Source organism: Osmia bicornis, chromosome 1 (genome assembly GCF_907164935.1).
Source record: "Osmia bicornis bicornis chromosome 1, iOsmBic2.1, whole genome shotgun sequence".
NCBI classification, from domain to species: domain Eukaryota; kingdom Metazoa; phylum Arthropoda; class Insecta; order Hymenoptera; family Megachilidae; genus Osmia; species Osmia bicornis.
Genome location: NC_060216.1, coordinates 7,267,763 through 7,290,501, shown reverse-complemented (window position 1 = coordinate 7,290,501; position 22,739 = coordinate 7,267,763). Strand labels below are relative to the sequence as shown.

Genomic DNA, 22,739 nt, shown 5'->3' with positions numbered 1-22,739 from the left:
TACTACTTGATTGTGGAAACGCCAGTGTTCTACTTGACCTACCGTTTCCTACTTTAACCGTGTGATTTCAATCCCTTCGTACGGGTAGCTACAGTAGTATATCAAGGAAACTGGTTTTCTTAAATAAAGGGGTCACTACGATTATAATACCAGAATATTTTTAAATAAATATTTATCTTATTTTTACGTGTTCGACATTTTTCTTCGAAACTTTTACCATTTCAAATTTTAGGATGCTATTCAAAAATTCTTCCTTAGATTTCAGCTAATAAACTTTCAGACTCTTACTGCACTTTAGAAATTAAAATTAATTAAAATTTAAGCTCGATAGTTGAGTAATTAATGCAATTATATGTCTGATCATTTGGATGAGAATTCTGAGATTTCATGGAAAAATTCGGAAAAGATATTATAGCAGATGCAGGTCGCAAGTGTTACGTCCAGGCCACGATGTTTCCGTCAGCGTTACCACGTTTAGTGCCAAACAGCTGCCGCACACGAAATCCAGAACGGTCCGTTAATAATATCTTCGTTCTGCCTCGACGCGTTTCGAGATACTCCTACGATCAACAACCGTAGCGCACTTCTACATTCCAATCGTACCCTTACCTCGAGTACTCTCATATTCACCTGACTAATTCATCATTATTAACGCTTTAGTAGTTTTCATAGTATCCGCGAGTTAGCGTTCACCGAGAACCGTTCAATAAGGTTTTGGTGGCTAACACAATTATTAAAATATTAAGATTTCGGTAACTCGATGGTATCGGATTGTCTCTTCCAATTTTTATTTACTAATATATGAAATGTAACGCTATATATTTCCATCGTTTACGAATTAAAGCCAAATACAGTTACAGTACTCTTTTAGAACGCGCACCATGAACTTTGTGCTCCGTTCTTTCAACGTGGAATGTTTTCACCCTATGCGATCTAGGTTATTCTCATTCCTTCGGCTACTTCTAAATAGCGTAACATGGATTGTGTTTATTTGAACGCTTTGGTACCTCGATTCTTCTCAAAATAGATGATAAAAATCCACGATGGTCCAGCCAAAATGAAAGGGTGAAAGTTGCTCCTGAGCAACCGCACACCCATCTCTATAGTTTCTTTAATGATTTTTTATGTTCTTGCCCACATTTCTCATTCTTTGGACGATTTTAACATCGATTTACGTATAGAAAATAAAGGAATGTTGAATGGGTGGCTAGAGGAGGGTGAAAATGAAGTCGCGTTAAGAAGATAGCCGAGAGAGATTGAGCGAGGAACGAAGCAAAAGCTCCTCGGCTCCGTTTTCAGTTTCCGATTATTTTTGGCAGCAAGGCAGAGCGGGCAGAGCTCTCGCCTAAAAATGCTTACGGCTCAATGGCGAGCCGTCATTGGTGGATTTCTAGCCACGTGAACAGCCTACGAACAGAGGCTGACGACGTCGACCACGGATCAACGATGGCACAGTCAGCTGCCTAAGGTCCGGTTGGCCAGTCGTAGCCAGCAAATAGTTCTCTCTCTTCAAGGTAAGCCTCTATCTTCGTGATGACCTACTGGAATCGTTCTTCGTGATCCTCTTCAGGATCTGTCATCGACAACCGGCAAGGATTTCGACTCCTCTTCGACACCCGCTTCACTTCTTGGACCGAAGACTTTCTATCTCTTCGTCGTATCCGAGTGTCAAGTGCTTCACACAAGATAGAAACGGGCGTTTTAGTTCAAGGTCACGTGTGTTAGTACATCCAGGAATTGTGACGTTCCAGAAGAGACTGGAACAGGTCCCAGTGCGATTCCGTGTGTGACAGATACCTTGGAAGTGACAGAAAAGCTCGTGCTTCTTCTCGATTTTCCTCGATTTCTGGATCTATCATTTCTTCGGAGAACGATGTGCTGGAAATGTCGATACCCTTCGCGAATTCGTTTGAGATATTTGTTTTCTTTCATTTCGTTGTTTCTTTTTTGGCAGTGATCCTCGTGTTACGTTTAGATCGCAACGCGAATACACGCGGTTCTATGTAAACAGCCTTGTACCAGTATTCATTCTAGCTCCTATTCGACAAATATAACTCCGCAGGTAAAAGAGATACTCTCGTCTCGAATTACGGGTCTTTTGATTTTCATTCGAACGTTGAACGTAGAGTTTGGAGTCAACGACGAAAAAATGCGAGGGAAATGGTCGTATGTTAAGGAAAAAGAGGATGGAGTAGGTTGAGGGAATTTTCGTTTTTTTCATGTACCTTCGTGGAGAATCGTTTGCGAGAGCTATCGTAGATCATTCGAGGTAGACTCTGCGTGTTTTCTATTTTTACGGTGCCGGGATCCTCTTTGACATCGGAGACGAGACACACATCGGAGTCGCGGTGGGACGTGTCTTGGAATGGTTCGAGCGAGTGGGAATCTATACTTAGCGAAGGCGATCGGTCCATTACAAATATAAAGCGGTTGCCAGTGATCGTATGAAATTTCTCTCCGCCCGATGATCTTCCAATTTTTCGGTTCTTCGTTCATGATACACAGGGAACGAAGTCAATTATCAGGGAGATCGGTTGCCTGTTGCTATTTCTCATACTGAGAGGAAACGTTACTTTACAAGAAGTAATTCAATATTTCAAATCATTTCTTTTATGACTCTTCAGTTAGATTATAATAATTTTGAGAATGATTTTTTGGTAGGGATCAATGTCATCATGAACACCTTACAATTAACATTTCAGTTTTGAGGAAACGCAATTGATACTCTAGTTAGGGTAATTATGATATGTTACCGATATTACACAAACAGGTTACACAATTCGTGCACGCTATAAATTTGGAATCTATTTTCAAACGTTGTTTCTGACTCATTGCCGTCGTTTCTACGTCAGTGCGTAAGATGTTCGCCAAGAAAATGAATTACTTCGAACCTTCAAACCTTATACGCGTCCTCGTTTATCATCCCCTGGATCTGTAATGAAGCTTGAATTTTCAATTTTCTATTTAGAAATATTACTTGGATGTGACTTTAAAACTAATCCAAAATATTTTTAGTAATCGACACGAATAGGTGACATCTATCTTCAAAGTGGTACCAAGTTGACTGCCACAGTAGTAATAGTCATATGTGTCCAGACATCATGTTTTGTTCAATGAATATTATTTTTGTTTTGAAATTCATGAATGAATCGTATAATCCGTGACAACCTAATATAAATAACGGTCAACGAAAATAATCTCTGGCATCTATAAAAAATTTTCCAAGGAAATGGTTTCCCTTGACCGTTTCCTTCCAGTCGAATCTCCCTTTCCGCTTTCGACACATCGAATCGAGTCGAGAGGAGACGAGAGATGTACCCGTTTGGGTCGTTGCATCCAAATTTGGATCGTCGACGTAGCGACGTCTCCGGCTCGACGGTTCGAAAAGTGGGGACGATCCGCGGCTATTTTCGAAGACCGGATATTCTATACCGTTGCGTCGCGACGCGTCGGTGCGGCGAAATTTACGCGCAGAACAGTAGATTTATCGCGCAGGATCCGCGGCAACGATTGTCGTTGACCGACGAAATAGAAGAAAAAAATTTATTCGATGACGCAACAGGGGAACCGTCTCCTCCTTCATGATTTTATATTTAACCTCCCTGGTGCTATGTTTTGCATTTTATTCGCGTCACCAGAAAGACGATCGTATTTACGTCGATGACATAACGTAATGGTATTATTATTTTGCCACGGATACGTGAAACGTCCGTTTTTTATGATTTATTTTTAGGTAGACGGGTCTAGCAGCCAGGTACCAAGATGGCGGACGATGAGGTTAGGTGGGTACCGGAACATAGTTCGCATATTAGCCTTTTTGTATATTTTTATGATAAAAAATTTTTTGAAATATTTTCAAATAGTTGATTATAATCAAGAGCACACCTTAACAGTTTTTATTTCTTTTTTTTTTTCATGTTACCTCATGAATACTCGACGTATCTGAATCTTGATTTCATACAATGGCGAACAATGGATCCTCCCGTCTGGTTTGGACCGTGCAGTGAAATTAAAATCTTTGAAAGGTACGCATCGCTTGTGCTCTTTGTGCTTGCGAGATTCCCCCTTAAAGATAGACTTTCCTTGATAAGATCGTTTAGCCGAGCAAAAATATAATTAATCCAGAAATGAACATCACATCTCCGTTTATATAATTGGAGATGAACGAGTGATTTTTCCAGGAGATATTTTTTGATTTTTGCATTCGAGCTCGGATTAATTATTTTTTGTATAGAATTAAAGGCTCTATATTGACCGAGCTCTTGGATATTTTTTCCCATAGTAGATAAAAGTGGTTAACAACGAACCACACAGATTGACTACTAGTGTATTATAGTATTTTTTAATGTTTCATAGTAGTTTTGTGTATTACAATAACGGGGAGAGTATGGAAGATTACTCCTCGTCGTAGTTGTTCCTTTAACACGTAAATGATGTTACTTTATATTGATTTCATTCCCTTCGAATCATCTTCCCTTTCATTCGTTTCTTTTATCGATGTTCCTGTCGTCGATTGAAAAGAGAAAAAGAAGCTTGATGGAAAATTTGAAAAGTCGATAAGATATTTCATTTTTACGACACCAGGCGTGTAGATATTTCTCAAAGTATAACGTAACATCTCGTCCACCCCGGAGAGTAAGAGATAGATCCGGAAGTATTACGACCGACAACGTCGGTTGCCTCTATGGGGTTGGACTTTTTCTCTGATTTATCGCCATGCTCTCCTTACTTCAACATTATTTACCCACCACGCGTTATGTTTCTCCACCTTCTCTTCTCCTTTTATCTCACTGACTTTCCAACTTTTCTCCCCTTATCCGAGATTGTTGAAACATTTCGTCGATATTTCTGTGACTCGCGTTCTTCAACTTCCCCCTTTACCTTTTCCTCTTTGCATTCAAATCGACATGGAAGGTGTCGTTACATTAAAATTCCAATTATTTTAGCTAATTTTTCTTCCGTGTCGTTCGATTTTCCATCCTCTGCCCAAAGTAAAAACGTCTAATCATCTCCATCGTTCCATTCATATTACTAACAAGTAGGACCGATCAATAGTGAAACTTTGTAGCGGTAGAATAAAACTCCAAGCACGAGCAACCACCTAGTAATTGAAAATCTGGGGTAACGTAGACACTATAATCGCATTAAAGACAACATACTGCTGTGTCCTGCGACACTGATATCCTTGTGTATCCGCAGCATGTTATTAACGCTTGTTTCTTCGTTTGCCTATTCAAAGACAATTTTTATAAAAAAAAACAGCACATGATTGATAAAGATTGCATTGCACTATTTCTGTCACGTTGATTGCCGTATCATTCGTATGAATTTAATAATTAAGTTTTAGCAATCAACGTGCTATTGTCGCAAATCACGCACAATATTGCTTCACACACGCTTTGCGCTTATTTTAAGAGCGGAATACGAAACGAATCGATTTGGAAAATTCTTGAAACGTTTATGCAAAATATCCAGCTCTGCTATCCGAGAGTTAGATATACGATAAACCTCTTTGCATCGAAATCAAACGTTTCGTTCTCCGTTCGCCGCAGAATCGACGAAGAATATTTTCTCACGGACACTTTGTTTCTTTTTCATTGCAGAGGAAACGTCTCGAGGATGTACGTAAGATGAGGGGGGGAAAAAAGTATCTGCGAGAGTTAAAGTCGAACTAGGAAAAGGATGGGTCACTCGAACGAAACTTTTTCAATAAGTTGTCGAGACTCGTTAATCGAATAGCTTTTGTAACAGTTTTCGTATTAGGGGCTGGTTAGGTGGCGCGTTAAAACTTTCCAAATTATTTCTACTTTCTCTATGGGATTCTCTAACGAGTAAACGGTTTATCATTTCTTTTTATTCTTTTTCCTTTCTTCATTTGAAAAGCAACGAGGACGTTTAAAGTTTCTTTGCGGTTCGCGGGGGAAAATTCCCGGGGGATTTCCTTTCGTAGCATTGTCAGATAAGAAATTTTAAGGGAGTTTCACACGGAAAATGTAGGAAAAGAAGAGGAAACAGGCGGAGACCGACAGAAAGAGGGCGGAGGTCCGCGCCCGCCTTGAAGAGGCTTCCAAAGCCAAGAAGGCGAAGAAGGGTTTCATGACCCCTGACAGGAAGAAGAAGCTTAGGGTAAGTTTACATTCCATTCCTTAATCATTTTTGGTTATATTAATGGGCTTTTAATTAGTATCTCTACCAAGTTTCTTTTCCCTTTTGAAATTAACTTTAACACCGAAGAAAATAAATTGAAATTCTCTAACTTTTAATAACATTCGAATATTTCTTCTGCCCTTAGCTGTTGTTGCGTAAGAAAGCCGCCGAGGAATTGAAGAAAGAACAAGAGAGAAAAGCCGCAGAGAGGAGACGCATCATCGAGGAACGTTGTGGAAAACCGAAAAACGTCGACGACGCGAGCGAAGGTAAATTAAGATTTTTCGATAATACTCCTCTAACATTTAATAATATTTAGCTCGCGTTTAGTCGGTTCATCGTCGCGGATTAGATAGTATGTATTAACAAGTCAGGATCGGAGGTCGAACCCTTTCAGGTTCAGAGAAATAATTTTTTTGATTTTAACAGTGACAACATGCAATTTCGACTCGTCGTCGTACATCAGATTTTCGTCCACTTCTTTGCAGACAGTCTGTTCGTGTTTTCTTTCATGGAAATGGAAAAATCTTGACATCGTTATCATTTTGTTACATATAAAGTCACACAAACACTCTCAATTTAACGAGACACATTTTTGAAGAGCAACATAATCACACACAAAAAAAAAATTTAAGCAGGGGTATGACTGTACTGCACAAACTCTTCTTCGTTTTTCTTTTTTTTTTTTTTTCGTTCAATTCTGATGATAAATTCTGTCCGATTTTTTTTCCACCTTGATCCACACAGAGACCGTGAAGCGCGTGCTGCGCGAGTACCACAATAGGATCACAGCATTGGAGGATCAAAAGTTCGACTTCGAATATGTTGTTAAGAAGAAGGACTTCGAGGTACTTTTGAGGCACACAAAAGAGCAAAAATATTGTTGCGAGAACATATTGCGGGGCACGCGTGCATAATAACGAGGCGTTGTAACGATACACATAGTAACGATGCTCAAAATGTTGTCGCATTTGAGTAATGTTACCGCGGCTTGCCCGGTTGCATCTATTTTTCATCAAATTTTATTATTGTTTTTTTTTTTTTCTTAAGTAAACCAAAGGAATAATTAACCAAATATCTGAATAATCTCATTCGGTTTCTTCGCAATCCGGGCAAGTATCGCGAGCTTCGCATTTCGTCTCTTCGTTTTTCTTTCTTTATTTTTATTCTTTTCGTCTATTTGTTTATTCAATTTTCTTTTGTACACATAACACGGCTATTCTTTCTACAGCTCTCTATCTTTCTGTCTATTTCTCTTTGTCCATTTTGTCGCATACACTTTTCTGTTCGCACTTACATTTCGTTTTTGTTCTTGTTAGCGCGATCTGTTCAAAACGATTTCAAGTCTTTGCGCTCTTCGTTGCAACGCTATATCGTCGTCTTTTTTTTGTTGAAATTGGTGATCTGACAATCGCGTATTAACTGTTGTGTTCTCACACGTTGTCGCAAAAACGCTATTCCTGTGGTAACGGAGCAATACTTATATTTCTGTTGGAAAAAGATTTTGTTTTTCAGCGTCACAAGTGTATAATCAATCACTTTGCTTTCAATGTTCTCTCATGCCTTTATCTGATGGAGTTTTATTTCTAATTTTATTTTAAATGAATGTCGAAAGATTTGTGAACGTTTATTAGGTGGTATTACTACTCTGTTTAAAAGGTATACTTACGTTTTATTGTAAAAAAGACTCGAAAATAAGCGATTTTAGCAAACACGAACAACCATTCGAAGATAGGAAATCAGATGATTTCGTAAAATAGATCATCGAATAGAATCGTTCGTGTTGCTTGAAAAAAAAAAAAGATAGAATTTTTTCAAGGTGACTTGGAATTTTGACAGCTAGCGTGAAGTCCATTCTGACCCAGTATCATAAGAGGATCATCGCTCTCGAGGGGGAAAAGTACGACCTAGAGTACGAAGTCGCCAAAAAGGATTTCGAGGTCGACAAATTTTCGATTCCAAAAAGAACAAATCCAAAAACAAAAATACGACGCTGCAATTAACAAAATTTACAGAGAACTGTCTCTTTCATTCTTTCTTCTTTTACAATTTTTTTATTTTGTTTTTCTACCAAGTTTTTCTGTATTTTTGGTTCTAAATCTTTTGGGTTTTCTCTGTCTTCATTAGAACGTAAGGACTGTTGCTAGCTCAGCGCTGAGTAATAATTTTCATTTTTATTTTTATTCTTTCACCAAGTTATTTTGACGTTGAATTAGGCTGAATCGAGGCTGAAATCATCTAATCGCACCAATTCTAACGTAGTTACTCGCAACATCTAAATACTAGTTTTAGATACTCTTCTTAGAAGGAAAATAAATTCGAAACGATATTAAAAAAAAACGAAAGATAAAACAGGCACGCGTGAGTTGGTAGAATCGCAGCAAAGTAGATGTGAAGTTAATATCGTAACGCTGATTACTTATATAGATTCTTTCTTAAATAATTTCAAGTAGTACATACCAAACTTCTTTCTCATCTGTGCCTAAAAATACACTAAGACCTCGTTCCGTAGAATTTCCTTCAGTTTTTCCCTTTTTAGAGATTCCATTCTCGTGTCAGGTTCACGTTCACGCAGTTGTTAGCTTCGTGCTTCTTGCTTCTATACACGAGAATCTCATTCTATTCTCCTTTGATTCTTTTCTCCCGAATAACCTCATTAGTATAGTCATTTGTACAGGGTTAAATGGTAAGACATTTTTCTTTTTTTTTAAATGAACAACCCGTTAAAATTGTAAAACAAAGGATGACCGAAAGCATCCATCGATTAAATTTCATTGTTGCTCCTCCTTCTGTGAAGCTTTTGTTCTTCTAGCCGAGCTCCAGACGATCTGTTCGGCATATTGGAAAAGACTATACGCGCTCGAGGGCGATAAGTTTGACCTCGAGAGGCAAATTAGGTTGAAAGAATTCGAGGTAAATACGATCGTGTCGTCTGAAGATAACCTAACGAGTCTCCTGCGCACAGATTACTCTTATCTGACCTCCTACGTAATTCATTTCTCATTCTATTTATTTATTTTTTTTTTTTCTTTGGCGAAAAGTAATATTTTACTTTAATTTTCTGAAAATCCAACCACGAGTTTTGGCAGAATCCAATTTTTGTTGATCGAAATTTCGAAGGGTGGTAATCCGGAGCATCCCCTTATACCGTTTAAAAATATGGAGGTCGATAAGAGAATTTCCGTCTCGGCAAAAAGGAGATATTTCAGAGCAGGTCACGTTCGTGTCGTCCAACGCGATTAGGCATTCGATTTTCACGTGATTTTTTCTTATCAATCGAGTAGAACGAGAGACAGAAACTTTCGACCAAAAATTGTTGAATGCCCATTATTGTGGGAACAAAAATGGGAAAAGGTTTCTTTCTCTCTTTCTCTCGTCTTGCCTCCTGGCTATTTAGTGAAAGCAACGTTTCACGAATTAGAATATATCTGAGAGACACTCCATGTTCTTTGTAGACGATTTGAAGGAGATTTGCCAAATGTATTACGACCGCGTCTACCTTTGTGAGGGTCAGAAGTGGGATTTGGAGCGTGAAGTTCGGAAAAGGGACTATGAGGTACAGGAGATAATCAAAGAAAGCAGCAAAAATAAAAAAATAAAAACATACAACAACGATAAGAAAAAAGACAAACAAAAAGAAACACGAGACGAACAATGCGAGGAGAAAGAGAAGAACCCCTGTCAGTGGCGCGTCTCTTTTGTGCAACCCCCTTTATTTTCACTGACTTTCTCTCTTCGCGTTGTCTCTCGTTCTTCCGTCCTCTTTCTGTATATAATTTTCTTCGAGTTCTTTCTCTCTTTCACGATGTTTCTCTTGGAGAACACGTTCAGTGGCTTTTCAGAAAATCGAACGAAATGATTTCTTTTTAACTAAGATAAAAACAAACGAACGTAATTTTTTATTAGTTTACTGTGTACTGTATAATCTTGGTCAGTCCTGTCTCGGTGATTTACCCACATCCTTTTTTTTCCAAGAAAAGCAGCAAAATCGTCCATCGAATTTTTTTCTTTTTTCGCGTGGATATGAAGTGCCGCAATCAAACAGAAAAAAAGACGAAAAGAAAAAAATAATTTTTTTGCCCCTCACTTTCCATACGCTCTTTTTTCTCTTTATTATTTTTTTCATTTTTCTTCCTCGACGACTATTGCCGTCGATGGATACACCTGCCTATTTTCTTTTTTCTAATTTTTCCTGCCTTTTTTCTTCTTGCAAACTATCTCGATCAAACGTATAATTAAATCTGTCTGATTTCTATGCATCACTCGATTACTCGTTCTTTTCTAAACAATGAATCTTTCTCTTTATCTTTCTGTCTATCTTTGAATATCTGTCTTTCTATCTTTCTCTTTCTCTTTAACCATGTAACGCAGACAGAGGCTTTCTCAGCTTTGTACTAACGATCGCCAAGAAGAATGAAACCCGCGAAAGAAAAAGAAAAAGCTTCTCGCGATTTTCGAATCAGGGCTGGGCAAGTTTATGGAGAAGACGTTTATCGTATCGAATCGATTCATATCGATTCGTAACACTTCCGTTCGCGTTTCAAACATCCGCTTTTGCATCTTTTTTTTTTCTTCTCTCGTCAAACGCGTTCTCGCGGAGAAAAAGAAAATCGTGAAACGAGAAGAAACGCGTTGTCCCAAACGATAGAAACAGGTCTATTATTTTTCACCCTGAAATCTTTCTCTTTTTGTTTCTTGATTTTCATAATTTTTCTTTCTTTCATTTTTTGTTATTGTTTTTGTTTTTTTTTTATTATTAAAAAAGAAGAAAAGAAAATACGTTGTACATACACAAGTTAAAGGGAAGAGAACACATCGTTGAACGGGGTCAAAGAGAACCCTTGAAAAGTCTCACGCCGTGACTTAAACGTGTGCGTGAGAGTAGTGTTTGTGCGTGGGTGTGCGCGCGTGTGTGTGTTCGGTGCAAAATCGTCGACAAAGTTTGATGAATGAATAGTGGGAAGCCGAGAAAAGAAGGGGATGAAAAAGAAGCAAAAAAAATATCGTATCGACTCCGCCACTTTGTACATTTCACGTATTTCTTCCGTGTTTTATTTTTCCGCTCGCCTTGTATACGGTTTCTATCCGCGACTTTCACGTCTCTCTGTTTTTTCTATTTCTCTATTTTATCTATCTCTCTATTTCTGTCTATCGTATTCTCTCTATCTCTATCTCTCTGTTGCTATCCGTTTATTTACCTCCTTGCTAGCTTGATTTCTGAAACATGTTGCCGAAGCGATTGCTGCTTGATTTTTCTTTTTATTATGAATTTTAACCATTGCGTGCATGGCTTGCTGTACCTACTAACACCGTCAGGCAATTTATTCGCGAAATCTGCGATATCGATTTTCAAGTATTTATTGGACTGTTGCAGATGAAATGGACAATTTATTCATGAAACATTCAACACCTATAACTTTGTCAGAAAGAACGCGTTGTACATTCATCAAAACGTGTTTCAAACTATTCGTGCTTTTTGAAACTATCAATTGTTCGCTTTTTGTCAAACTCTAAGCTACATATCAATGTGGCATAAGTTTATTGTGTAGAAATTGTCCACTTGATATGCGACAATCTAGTGACAAAAATTTAATAAAGTAATTAGTAAATAGAGAGTACTGAGAATCCAGTCATCGTGTTAATTTTCGATGATTCCACGGTAAGAGCTGCTGAAGGATAATGTCAAACCGGATCATGTTTTCGTTATGAAACTCTTCATCAAATATTCCGGAGCAGTTAATTAAATGCTCGAACGTTATATTTTTGACTAGATAATCGAGACACGTCGATCATTTTTCTGAGCAATTTTATCCGAAAATTAACAGCATGGGTCAGTTTATTTTCACGCTGCAGCAAAAGCCAACACGCATCGAAGCTTTTCTATTAACTTCAGGATCAGGTTAATGAACACGAGCCAGTCAAAGGTGGCTCCTTTTAGTTTCTATTTGAATTTCGTCTCGAGAGGGAAGTATGGCACTTCATATTCCCCGCGAGGGAAGAAAACTGCTACGCTTTGCTGTTCGATAAATTCCTTCTTTTATTTTTTTGTTTATCAACGACCGCTCGTCAGAAAGCAAGGAAACGTTGAAAATTTAGAGCGTGAAAATATTGGAAAAACACTGAAACGTTCGAAACATGCCACAGATATAATGTTCAGGTTGAATTTGAAGTAACAAGAACACGAGTACGTAGGTACGTAGAACGAGAAACCCGCCTGTTTAGAACTTTTGCTGCCCCTCTTTTTTTCAACTATCTACCCCCTTGCCCCCTTTTCAACTTTGATTACGTGTTTGAACGAAATTCTCTCGTTTATTATCTCTCGTTTATATTTCTACCCCTGATACGTGTCGGTTACATTGCGAATCATTGACGAACGTTTCGTCGACAACATTTTATTGACACTGGTTTTAATTGGAATTATTTGTCAATATATACACGATAGAAATATTCGAACAGCAGCACGTTCATCACTGAAATAGATGTACGTTTTATTTTTAGGTAGTGAATAATATTTGTTGGTATTCACTTTGGATCAGTTTCAAAATTAATTGAATGGTTAAAGTTACGACGATTAAAAACAGAGTCCAAATACTTTTGTAACGTTACAGTTAAAAATTCAATTTTAATTTTGAGGTGTTGAAATTTTATTTTCTAATTTAATTTCTGGGGGTGATTACCGTTATCGACAAGACAATCAAAACCCAACGAGTCATCACGAGTAACAAAAATATTGTCAATGGAACATTCTCGATGATTTCAAAGTAACCGAGTACGTGTAGCTGGTTGTATGTAACCCCCTTTTCCGCCACGCTTTTCTATCTCTATCTTCCACTGTTAACTCTCACGAAGGTGTACCGTCTCGAGACCGGATTGAAAAGATCACGAGACCGAAGTGCCATGCTGTGAAATTCTCCGGGCCCTGCCACAAACCCTCTTCAAACCACCCCCTCAGTGTCTCAGAAAACAGCCCCTTTTTTCTGTACCTTGTGTTTTCGTCAACGCCTCTTTGTAAATTAGCCCCCGAGTGCGTATGTACAAAGAACGAAACGGCACGTTGTGTTTGACCGTCGAACGGCGGATATTTGGTCAATCGCGGCTCAAATTAAATTATAATTATCTCAGAGATCTATTATTCATAAAATTGAATAAAAATCTTCTCAGTCTCAGCGATCCGCCGTTCGAGGGTTGATCGTTACACCCTCGTCCAAACCCCTTTGTCTTTTCCCCGTGATAGAGACGTGAAAGTGAAACACGTACACGCGTCTACGGTGTCGATATTCGGAACGATCGGAATTGATTTTGCACCGATTCGCACGCACCACCGACCCTCTGTCAGTGTCCCCTTGTCATGGTGTTCAAATTGGGCCTGTAAATAGCGGAACCATTCTGATGGAATTCTGTTCCTTACTCTATAAGCATTAATTTAAATACCGTTATAAAAATGAGAAAATTTTCATAGTATAATTGTGTAGCTGCAGAATTTTCAAATTCAACAGAGGAACAGAATTCTAAGGGACCAGAAATGGGATTGTAGTGGATTCTTTTTTATTCTTTTTTCTTTTTGTTCGTTCTCTTCACCCTCTGTGAACAAAGAGCTGATCGTGACCAGTACTCCGCCCCCTGATTGGCCAGAATGAAATTCACATCCTATCATAGCTAATCCGGTCTTTCATCCCACTTTGTCTCATTCTACGTGTAACTTGTCTATTTCTATCCTTTCTATCTTTCTCTCTTTCTGTCCCTCTCTCTTTTGGATCGTCATTTTGCCTTTCTCGTCGACGAGAAAGAACAAAGTGGAAGTGGTCTTTCAAAGAGAGGGATGAGAGAGAATCCGACAAGTGGCTTCCGGAGGAAGTTTCACCTGGAGAAGCTATTTAAAGACACTAGAAAATCAATTTGCTTGAAAGTCTGTTGGATTAAGCGGCCAACCTTTTTCGAAGGGGTAAAAACCTTTGTGGTAAGATTGTATTGAAACACGATTGAATGGGGAAAAAAGAATTGAACGTATATCGTTCGTTTTTATTATAGACTGTTTATCTTCATCTTAACCCTTTGCCTTATAACAAGAATTTAATTATAAATTTTATATCCATTGATATAATTCAGGACTGCTATGCGTTTATCGAAAAGAAATCGTAAGGCAACGAGTTAAACAGCAGCTACTGAAAATTCATTAAACGAATATTTGAAATAACGATTATGGGTAGTTAACGATTGACTACCTTCAACTATAGCTTCACATTTGTAAGTTCAATTTAGCTGGTAGTACATTTTGTTTCTTCGTATATTGTGCATAAATTAGCCTCGTCTATGTAATCCAATGCCTCTATCCAATCTTAAGACCGCCAACATTTTTTATTCCCATCAAGCCGTACCTCCATCACTATTACCTGGCATTGCAGTTAATCAGCAAGCCAATTTACTGTCAATCTCGACTCATCGTGAATGGCCAGCTAACCGAATATCTTCTCTGTATTCAGCAGCAAATCTCTGTGTAACATTTTCCCGCCTGCTTCTGGCACGCAGGACGCATGCTAATCATTCTCGTTTTCTCTCGTTCGCCAAATTGATCGTTGCTTTATCATTCTGCATTGTTTTACGTGTTTCTTCAGCTTTCGTGTTTTCTTCTGCATTTCTGTTGAATGTTTCATCGTATTTTGTGGCTTCTTTTCGTAATGTAATTTCTGTTTAAATGGGGAAACCTCCCTATCGCGAGCACGGGATTGTCCCATTTTTGACATACCGAGGAACGATCCCCCTTTGGAAACGATATTTTTTATTTTACCTTCTATACGAATTTAAGAAAATCCATGAAAATTAAGAAAATTGTGTGGAATGACTCTACCGTCTTTTCCAGGTTAAATGTTTTTTTGTAAGGATAGTTAGGGGATGTTTCCAACGGGTATTGTTCCTATACTTTCCTAGTTCTTTCGCGATGAAAATTCTATGGAAGACTCGCATGATATTAGTTAGATTTAACGTGGAAACACGAGACACTAATGCAAACTTCGATCGCTGCAGATCGCGGACTTGAACAGCCAGGTGAACGACCTTCGAGGTAAATTGTAAGTAACCCTTTCGCATTGATCCTTCATTTTACTGAATCATTAAACCTTTGAATTTGAAGGTTCGAAGGCATTGTTGAACAAATAATAATATTGTTTTTCTGCTATCAGCATGAAACCTACGCTGAAGAAAGTCTCCAAGTACGAGAACAAGTTCGCCAAACTCCAGAAGAAGGCAGCCGAGTTCAACTTCCGTAACCAGCTTAAACAGGTCAAGAAAAAGGAGTTCACCCTTGAAGAGGAGGACAAGGAGGTAAGGATGATCGTTTTCGATTCCATCGACCGATTTAGTAATTTTTTTTTTTTTCTCTATGTATACATATACACAAATTTTTCCCCTCCCGTCGATGGTTCGCCCTGTTTTTGATTTTTGGGCTTGACCGTATAATTTTTTGCGGAAATACAAAATCCTATTGAAAATCATGAAATTTTTATTTGCTTCGTAATCAAGAAAATTTAGACGGTTTTGTATTTCTGCGTAAAGATTTTTGCAAAATGAATTAGTTTTTCTTCTTGGTTTTTGATCTTCACCATACGACGGGTGGGCATGTATTCACGTTTTTTTTCCAGCCATTAAGAAACACGTTTTTGTGGCTCTGGTTTTCTTTTTTCCGTGTACAAAACCCAATTGGCAGGTTTTTTCCTTGTATCAGTAGTATTTTGGTCGCTCGTTTGGTAACCATCTATGGAGATCGTCGCGTCACCTCTACGTGACGCTTTCAATTTTCCATATGACACCATGATTTTTTATTTTCTTTTTAGTGTAAATATAAAGAAAAGAAAGCGATCTCCTTAGAGGTACCGTATTTTTTTCGATCCTTTTCTCGTATATGTACGTACAACCCTTACCCCTTAGTAGTAGCGATAGTTGACTAGGCAATTGTGTTGTTCTCCACAGCCCAAGAAGTCCGAGAAGGCAGAGTGGCAGACGAAGAAGTAGATTTAAATAAAACAAAAATCAAATCAAACGCACGCGTACACAGGCAAAAGAATCGAATAATAATAATCATACCAACCAAAGAGCTCTTCAATACATCACACACGAAATATTTGTAATAATGTACATTGTTACGTCGCGGGAGAGAAGCTAATTTGTTCGTTTTCATTGTTGACATCGACGTGGTTCCGTATATTAATTTCCCTCGTGTCGTGTTCGGAAATACTCGTTCGCTTTTGATTTTATCCATCGTGAATCGTTTATCTCGCGGTTACAAAGGTGAAAAATTATATACATGCATACATATACAGAGTGATTGTACGAAATATCATTAGGTTGTAAGCCAAGTTTCCTTTTCGACTGGATGTCGATAGAGTTCTCGCGAGTTCTACATCGACAGGAAAAAAAAAAAAAACGAAAGCTGTATCAATAAAAAATATCGAAAAAAGAAGTGCACGTAAAAGGGGGCAAATCATTTTTCTCGACGATCATTTATTAATTTATTTTTCTTCTTTCATTACTTTTGTCTCGCTGTATATGGCGTACATTTTTCTTTTTTATCATTCATTTGTTATTTTGGTACATGGAACGATTTTTGATGATAATTCTTTTGGAAAGAAAATTTTTGCAGCATCGTATAGTCATTTTTGTATCACATTGCTGAACGAGTCGTTATCGAGAATCGTTCTGTTTTGCTTCACTAATTTTTTTCTCTCTTTTCTTTATTTTTTCCTTTTCATCTTAAGCTCGTCGATGGTACTGGAAGTTATTAAACATCGCGTCTAATTTGCTTTCTCTTTTCTTTCTCTTCTAACGCCATTTGACCTCGGTAACTGCGTGATATTAAAAAGATAAAACTTGGTAGAAAGAAAAAAAAAAGAAATACGTAACGATTAAAAAAAAAAAAAAAGAAAGAAGCGAGAAAAAGGTGAGCATGGCTTACAAAGTATATTTAAAACTCACAGACTTTCTTCCTCGTTTCGTACGTAATAGCAGAAGCGCTTTACTCACAAGTGCCTTTTTTCATTCTTTTCTTTCTCTCTCTATCTCTCTATCTATCTCTTTCTCTTTCTTCGCTGCTCTCTTTCTAATCATTCATTCATTGTTTGTTTTTTGCATTCATTACGTTTATCTTCACTGTCTGAACTCGTTAATCGCGCCAAAAAAGAAAACACTTTTCGTTAGGAAATGATACGCAAACACAAACGTACATTGGAACAAGATAAATATCATTATTTATGAAAATCTGTTCGACGCGCGATAAACATTTTTGCAGCTTGCCTTTTACTGCCATCGTTCGGCTGCCATGCTTCCAGGCTGTAAATGTGTAGGATTGTTGTCCCGTCTGAAGTTTTTCTTTTGACTTTCGATTCGAAATCGAGGATCGATCGTAGGGGCCAAATTAATTTTCAAAAATGGTAGAAAATGCATAGATGAAAATTCTGAATAACCGATATTCTATCAACGCAACGATCAATGCACGATTCGATCGAGCCACCACCGTCGAACGTGAATCATACAATGATCGAAGTTTCCTCGATTGAAAAGAAATTCCAAGGAATCTTCGATGCCCGATGAATCACGATCGACACGTTAATCGTTAAGTTATTAATTAATTATGTATGCTCTAATAATTGTCCATGTCTTATCTGTTGACTAATGATGTTGCTCTTGCATTATGTTCGCAGAACGCGTCAAAAGATAAGGTAAAGCTTTTTAAACGATCAACTCGTAGATCGGCATGCTTCTTTAGGGGAGAGTGTGCGTGTATTAGAAATATAAATAGATCGCAGAGATGGTGTGAAGGATCGAAGCAAAGGATACGATAGGATAGATAGAAAAAGCTTATATTCCTTAACGATCATCGGATCATTCATTTTTCTTCCAACAATTTTTATATTTATTTTGGATAACTTTCTGGCGCTCGAGTTCTGACGTAAGAAAATATTTCGAGGACCTTTACTTTTTACTTTTTTTCTTTTGGACTCTTCTCTCGCCTCCTTTTCACTAACCATCTGCACGGCTTTCTGGATGACGATCAAGAGAGAAGATCGGTACGAATTCATCGAAAATTCGATCGGGGAATATGAAAATTTGTCAGATTTTTGATAAATCAACGCACACGAAGCGCCGGTCTCTAAGATGAAGATACAAATAATTTTTAATCCTTTCGCTGCTGCATCGACTGGATGTATATCTTTTTTGAAACACCTTGTACACGTTTCTTTTACAGCGAAAGGGTTGATAACTGGTCGCGTTGAATTATTTAGTCCCCGTTGACCCTTTAGAGAAAATTTCCACGTAAAACGTCACCTATATGTTAGCCTGCTTTGCGAACCATTCCCTTGACGCTAACCCAGACCTGGCGTGTGCAAATTTGATCGAGCGATCTTCACGAACTTCAAGTTTCTCACACGTATTTTCTGAAATTTGCAGAAGAAACCCGATTGGTCGAAGAAGGGCGAGGAAAAGAAGGTAAAGGAAGAAGAGGTGGAGGCATGAAGGAAAACTCAATGTCGATGCTTTCGAAAATGGTCGTCCACTCCATCCACCTGAATGTCGACGCAACGATTCGAAACTTCCTTCATTATTATTCTATTTTGTTTATTTTTTTTTTCTTCTCATCGTCGATTAATCACTATAGCTCCCGATATGCACGCAAAAATCACATTGTCTATGTTTCGTCCTCGATCTGTCTATACTTTTCTTTTCTGAGAACGAAAAATTCTTAAACATAAGTTCAGAATTTTGTCACTGACCAATTACACTCGTATATGTATATACACACATACACACCCACACATATATATTTTTTTAAAAGGAAACAAAAAAATCCTCTGTACCGTTCTCTGTTTCTCCGATTTGTCGATGTCTTTCTTCTTGTTTTGTTTCTTTTTTTTACTTGTGAATCCTATTGTACGTGTTACGTAATTTTAAAAACGAAGGGAGAAACAACACGTAATGATAGCAAGGAATAAAAAAGAAATCGTTACTCATGATTTATTGTAAAGAAAAATATTTAACATTGAAGTACATTATACCTATGTGTTCGTTCTTTGTTGTCCACCCTACTCTCTGTCAATCCTTTGTAATATTTTTATGTTTTATGTTTTAAAAACGAAGGCGACGATTTTAAACGATGTTATAAAATGAATTTAATATTCTACTTAATCTAGTTCAATATTTAGTATAAAAATGTCACTTTTTTATATTGTTCATTGGTTTACATCCTGTATAGAATACAGAACAGTAATATTACTTAATCTTCAACTGGAAGACATGTACGGTAGGTCCATGGTTAATCAAATTTCGCTTAATTACGATTCGCTATAGATTGACGTTTCCATTGTATAGCTTTTGTAAAATTTGTTTGCTATTTCTCCTCACATTGTTTAAGTTTTGCAATACTGAACAGTGTATCACGCGATTGCAAATGTAATTTGAAACTACCGAAACGTTTCTGTGCCCAGGGTAACTCTTTACTTTTTTACAATATCATAAATTCAATTTCCTCTTTCTATTTAATTTTCTATAAAAGTAAATCGAAAAAGTGCAATAAAGTTTTCTTTGCTGACCTATCAGGTACACGTGCTGTTCTATTGACGTTTGTAAATACTGTCGCGTCAATTTAATTCAGTTACGAAACCTATGAATATGTCTACGTGTTCACAATTGTCTCACAGCATAATGAGACACATACGCCTGTTCATATCAAAGCGTAAACAGTGTCCTATACCTAGTGGTGTACTAAAATAATCCTAGAACATAGTGATGTCTTCGTGTGTTTTTATTGTCAGGTATTGGCACAAAGCATTATATTACAATCATTACTCCTGTATGTAGGACGAACCGCCACCTCCAGCAGAACCTCCAGCAGAAGCTCCTGCTCCAACTCCTTCTCCACAACCGGAACAACCACCCGCGCCAGCGCCAGCACCAGAACCTGCACCTCCAGCCCCAACACCGTCGCCAGAACCAACGGCAGCAGCACCTCCGCCAGCTGAAGGTGCTCCACCAGCAGTTCCAGCAGAGGGTGCTCCACCTGCAGAAGGAGCACCAGCACCTCCAGCCGAGGGCGCACCCCCAGCCGGTCAGTATATTCATTTCAAACGAGTTACATTAAAATTTGTTGCATTTTTTAGGTTCTTCATCGGTACAATATATTCCATTGTTTAATAATCATCATATGTTTACGTCTTTCATGATAACAACGCGAGCAAATTGATCATCCAACAAGGAAGAGGTACACCAGCGAGGACAGAACGTTCTTTCATCACAGTCCGTCCTTTCACCGTAGATTAGAGTATCGTTAGTAAAATAAGCTGCATGTACTTGTTCAGAAGGTGCACCAGCAGCTGCACCTGCGGAGGGCGCGGCACCGCCAGCGGAAGGTGCAGCACCACCAGCTGCTCCTGCGGATGGAACAGCGCCGCCCCCAGCGGAAGGTGCTCCTGCCGCACCTCCTGCCGAAGGTGCACCTCCCGCTGAAGGCGCGCCTCCTGCCGCGGGTGCACCTCCTACTGAAGGTGCACCACCAGCGGAAGGCGCGCCACCAGCTGAAGGAGCTCCACCAGCAGCAGGTGCGCCACCCGCGGAAGGCGCGCCCGCAGCACCACCAGCAGAAGGTGATCTTGTCAGAACACAACAAATTTGTAAAAAAACAAACTTATCATTTTCTAATTAACAATACCATTTTCCATTACAAATCACGTTTCATTTGTAAACGATTAAACTAGTCCATACGACGCTAGATAACACAGAGCAGTAGTGTTCGTGATAAGAACTTGGTAAGATACTGATACGAATTTGTAAAGGCGCCCCTGCACCAGCGGAAGGAGCTCCCGCAGCACCTCCAGCCGAAGGAGCTGCACCTCCTGCGGAAGGTACGCCTGCTGCACCTGCACCCGCACCCGCACCAGCACCAGCCGAAGGAGCTCCTCCAACTGAAGCAGCACCCGCTGCACCCCCAGCAGAGGCTGCACCAGCACCCGCGCCTGCTGAAGGTAATCTCTTCTCCTTTTGTCACATCTAATAATAATTTTTCTTACATTTACAGAACGCATCGTTCATATATCGTAGAAACCAGGCCACCCATCTTTTTATACTTTTTTAGCGACGTGCTCGTGTCGATCATTCACATTTTCATTTTGTTTTATGATCGACGAGCGTTCCTTTTTTGATTAATTCCAATTTTTTAACATGATTTCTAGCTAAGGTAGTTATGGTAGTGAGACTCATATTGACCGTCAAGCCCAAGCGTCCGGTAATGGGTTCAAAATTCATCACGTACGGTATGTCCATTTGAAGGTTCACGATTCTAGTGTGGAGGACTAAAAACGCATCGAGTCATCAGTCACGATACGACTGACTAATTGCATCATCGATCATGCACGATACGTGCGATGACATTTAATGCGATCGACGAGGAATACAATCGATACTCGTCATCTTTATAACGATCACGTTTCTACATCTTTACTATGTATCATTAGTCAGACGAGCACTTTAGCTTCTAGCAATTAGTTGAACGTCTACTACCAAGGATGTCGTAACTTTAGTCGAATAGCCACTGATAAAATGATAGTAACTGATGTATGGTAGTTATAGTATACATAGTAACATCGAGTATAGATATCCTCGAACGAACAAGATCCTCTTCGAGAAGTAACGATCTGATCTAAAAGGACTAAAAATCTTTTAACTCTCAAATGGCGAGGTTGGGTCTTTGTTGACCGAAATATTCGAAATTTTATATTATTTTATCACATATATGATCTGGCCATTCGAGAGTTAATTTCAACATTGACAGTTCTCTCAGCGAGAGAAGCTAACATAATTGGAATGAAATGAAACTTTTTCCATCTTTCTGATGAATATTTTTTTTCTTTTTCTTTCCAGCACCGGCATCGTAACTTCGTCGAAGTTGGAACGGACGAAGGGTCACCTCGCCATATGATTTCCACTCGTTAACGTCCGAATTTGCATAAAATCGTACACGGATAATCATAGAGTACGGATACACACGCGTCGAGCCGTATGATTCTCTCTCGGCTCGATGGTTCACGCGTTGCTTGTCATCGTCTTCATTCATCGTCATTGTCATCGTCGTCATCGTAATCATTGTTTTTCCTCATGTTATGCGTCATGCTGTACCTCGAGGAACGAAGGTAAACACGGAACGAATAAGAAATTTGAAAAGAAAAGCGAAAGATAGAAAAGAGACGTCTGTCGTTCTACGTATTTTTCTTCGTTTCTCCGTGGGGTATTTTACGACACCTTGTCGTTCAAAGTAAATCGAGAATCATCACGGGGTGCCTGACCAATTTCGCTCGTTTTACCTAATTATAGGTAAAACTAATAATAAGCCAGTGTTTACGTTATGAAAAAGAAAAAAAGGATCGAAGAGCCTTGCTTGCGATAAAAAGCGTTCGTCGTACCGTTTCTTTTTCCATCGACCAAAATCGAACGATCGAAACCGGCAAGAAATTCATATTTTTATTGTAAATAATTAACAATCCGTTTTATCGAACACGAATGCAGATATCATGAAAACAATTGGATTTCGTAATAAAATCATTTCTGCGACTATA

The 22,739-nt window shown here is 38.6% G+C and overlaps 1 protein-coding gene across 18 annotated transcripts; it reads left to right on the top strand.

The window, feature by feature from the left end:
* Window positions 1-1,381: 1,381 nt before the first annotated feature.
* LOC114875441 (troponin I) lies at window positions 1,382-22,739 on the top strand. Of its 18 annotated transcripts, XM_029185727.2 has the most exons (14): window positions 1,395-1,514; window positions 3,734-3,777; window positions 5,604-5,621; window positions 5,998-6,126; window positions 6,293-6,416; window positions 6,895-6,995; window positions 15,169-15,212; window positions 15,324-15,465; window positions 17,838-17,855; window positions 18,586-18,624; window positions 19,993-20,239; window positions 20,964-21,152; window positions 21,360-21,440; window positions 22,048-22,739. In XM_029185727.2, exons 2-14 carry the CDS (start codon window positions 3,763-3,765, stop codon window positions 22,059-22,061), a joined length of 1,161 nt encoding a protein of 386 aa, XP_029041560.1. In that variant the 5' UTR covers window positions 1,395-1,514; window positions 3,734-3,762; the 3' UTR covers window positions 22,062-22,739. The 18 variants fall into 18 exon arrangements, with proteins under 18 accessions (XP_029041553.1, XP_029041552.1, XP_029041557.1 ...); XM_029185720.2 differs by lacking the exons at window positions 6,895-6,995; window positions 20,964-21,152; window positions 21,360-21,440; window positions 22,048-22,739 and adding exons at window positions 7,987-8,087; window positions 20,490-20,848 and having other exon boundaries at window positions 1,382-1,514; XM_029185719.2 differs by lacking the exons at window positions 6,895-6,995; window positions 20,964-21,152; window positions 21,360-21,440; window positions 22,048-22,739 and adding exons at window positions 8,960-9,060; window positions 20,490-20,848 and having other exon boundaries at window positions 1,383-1,514.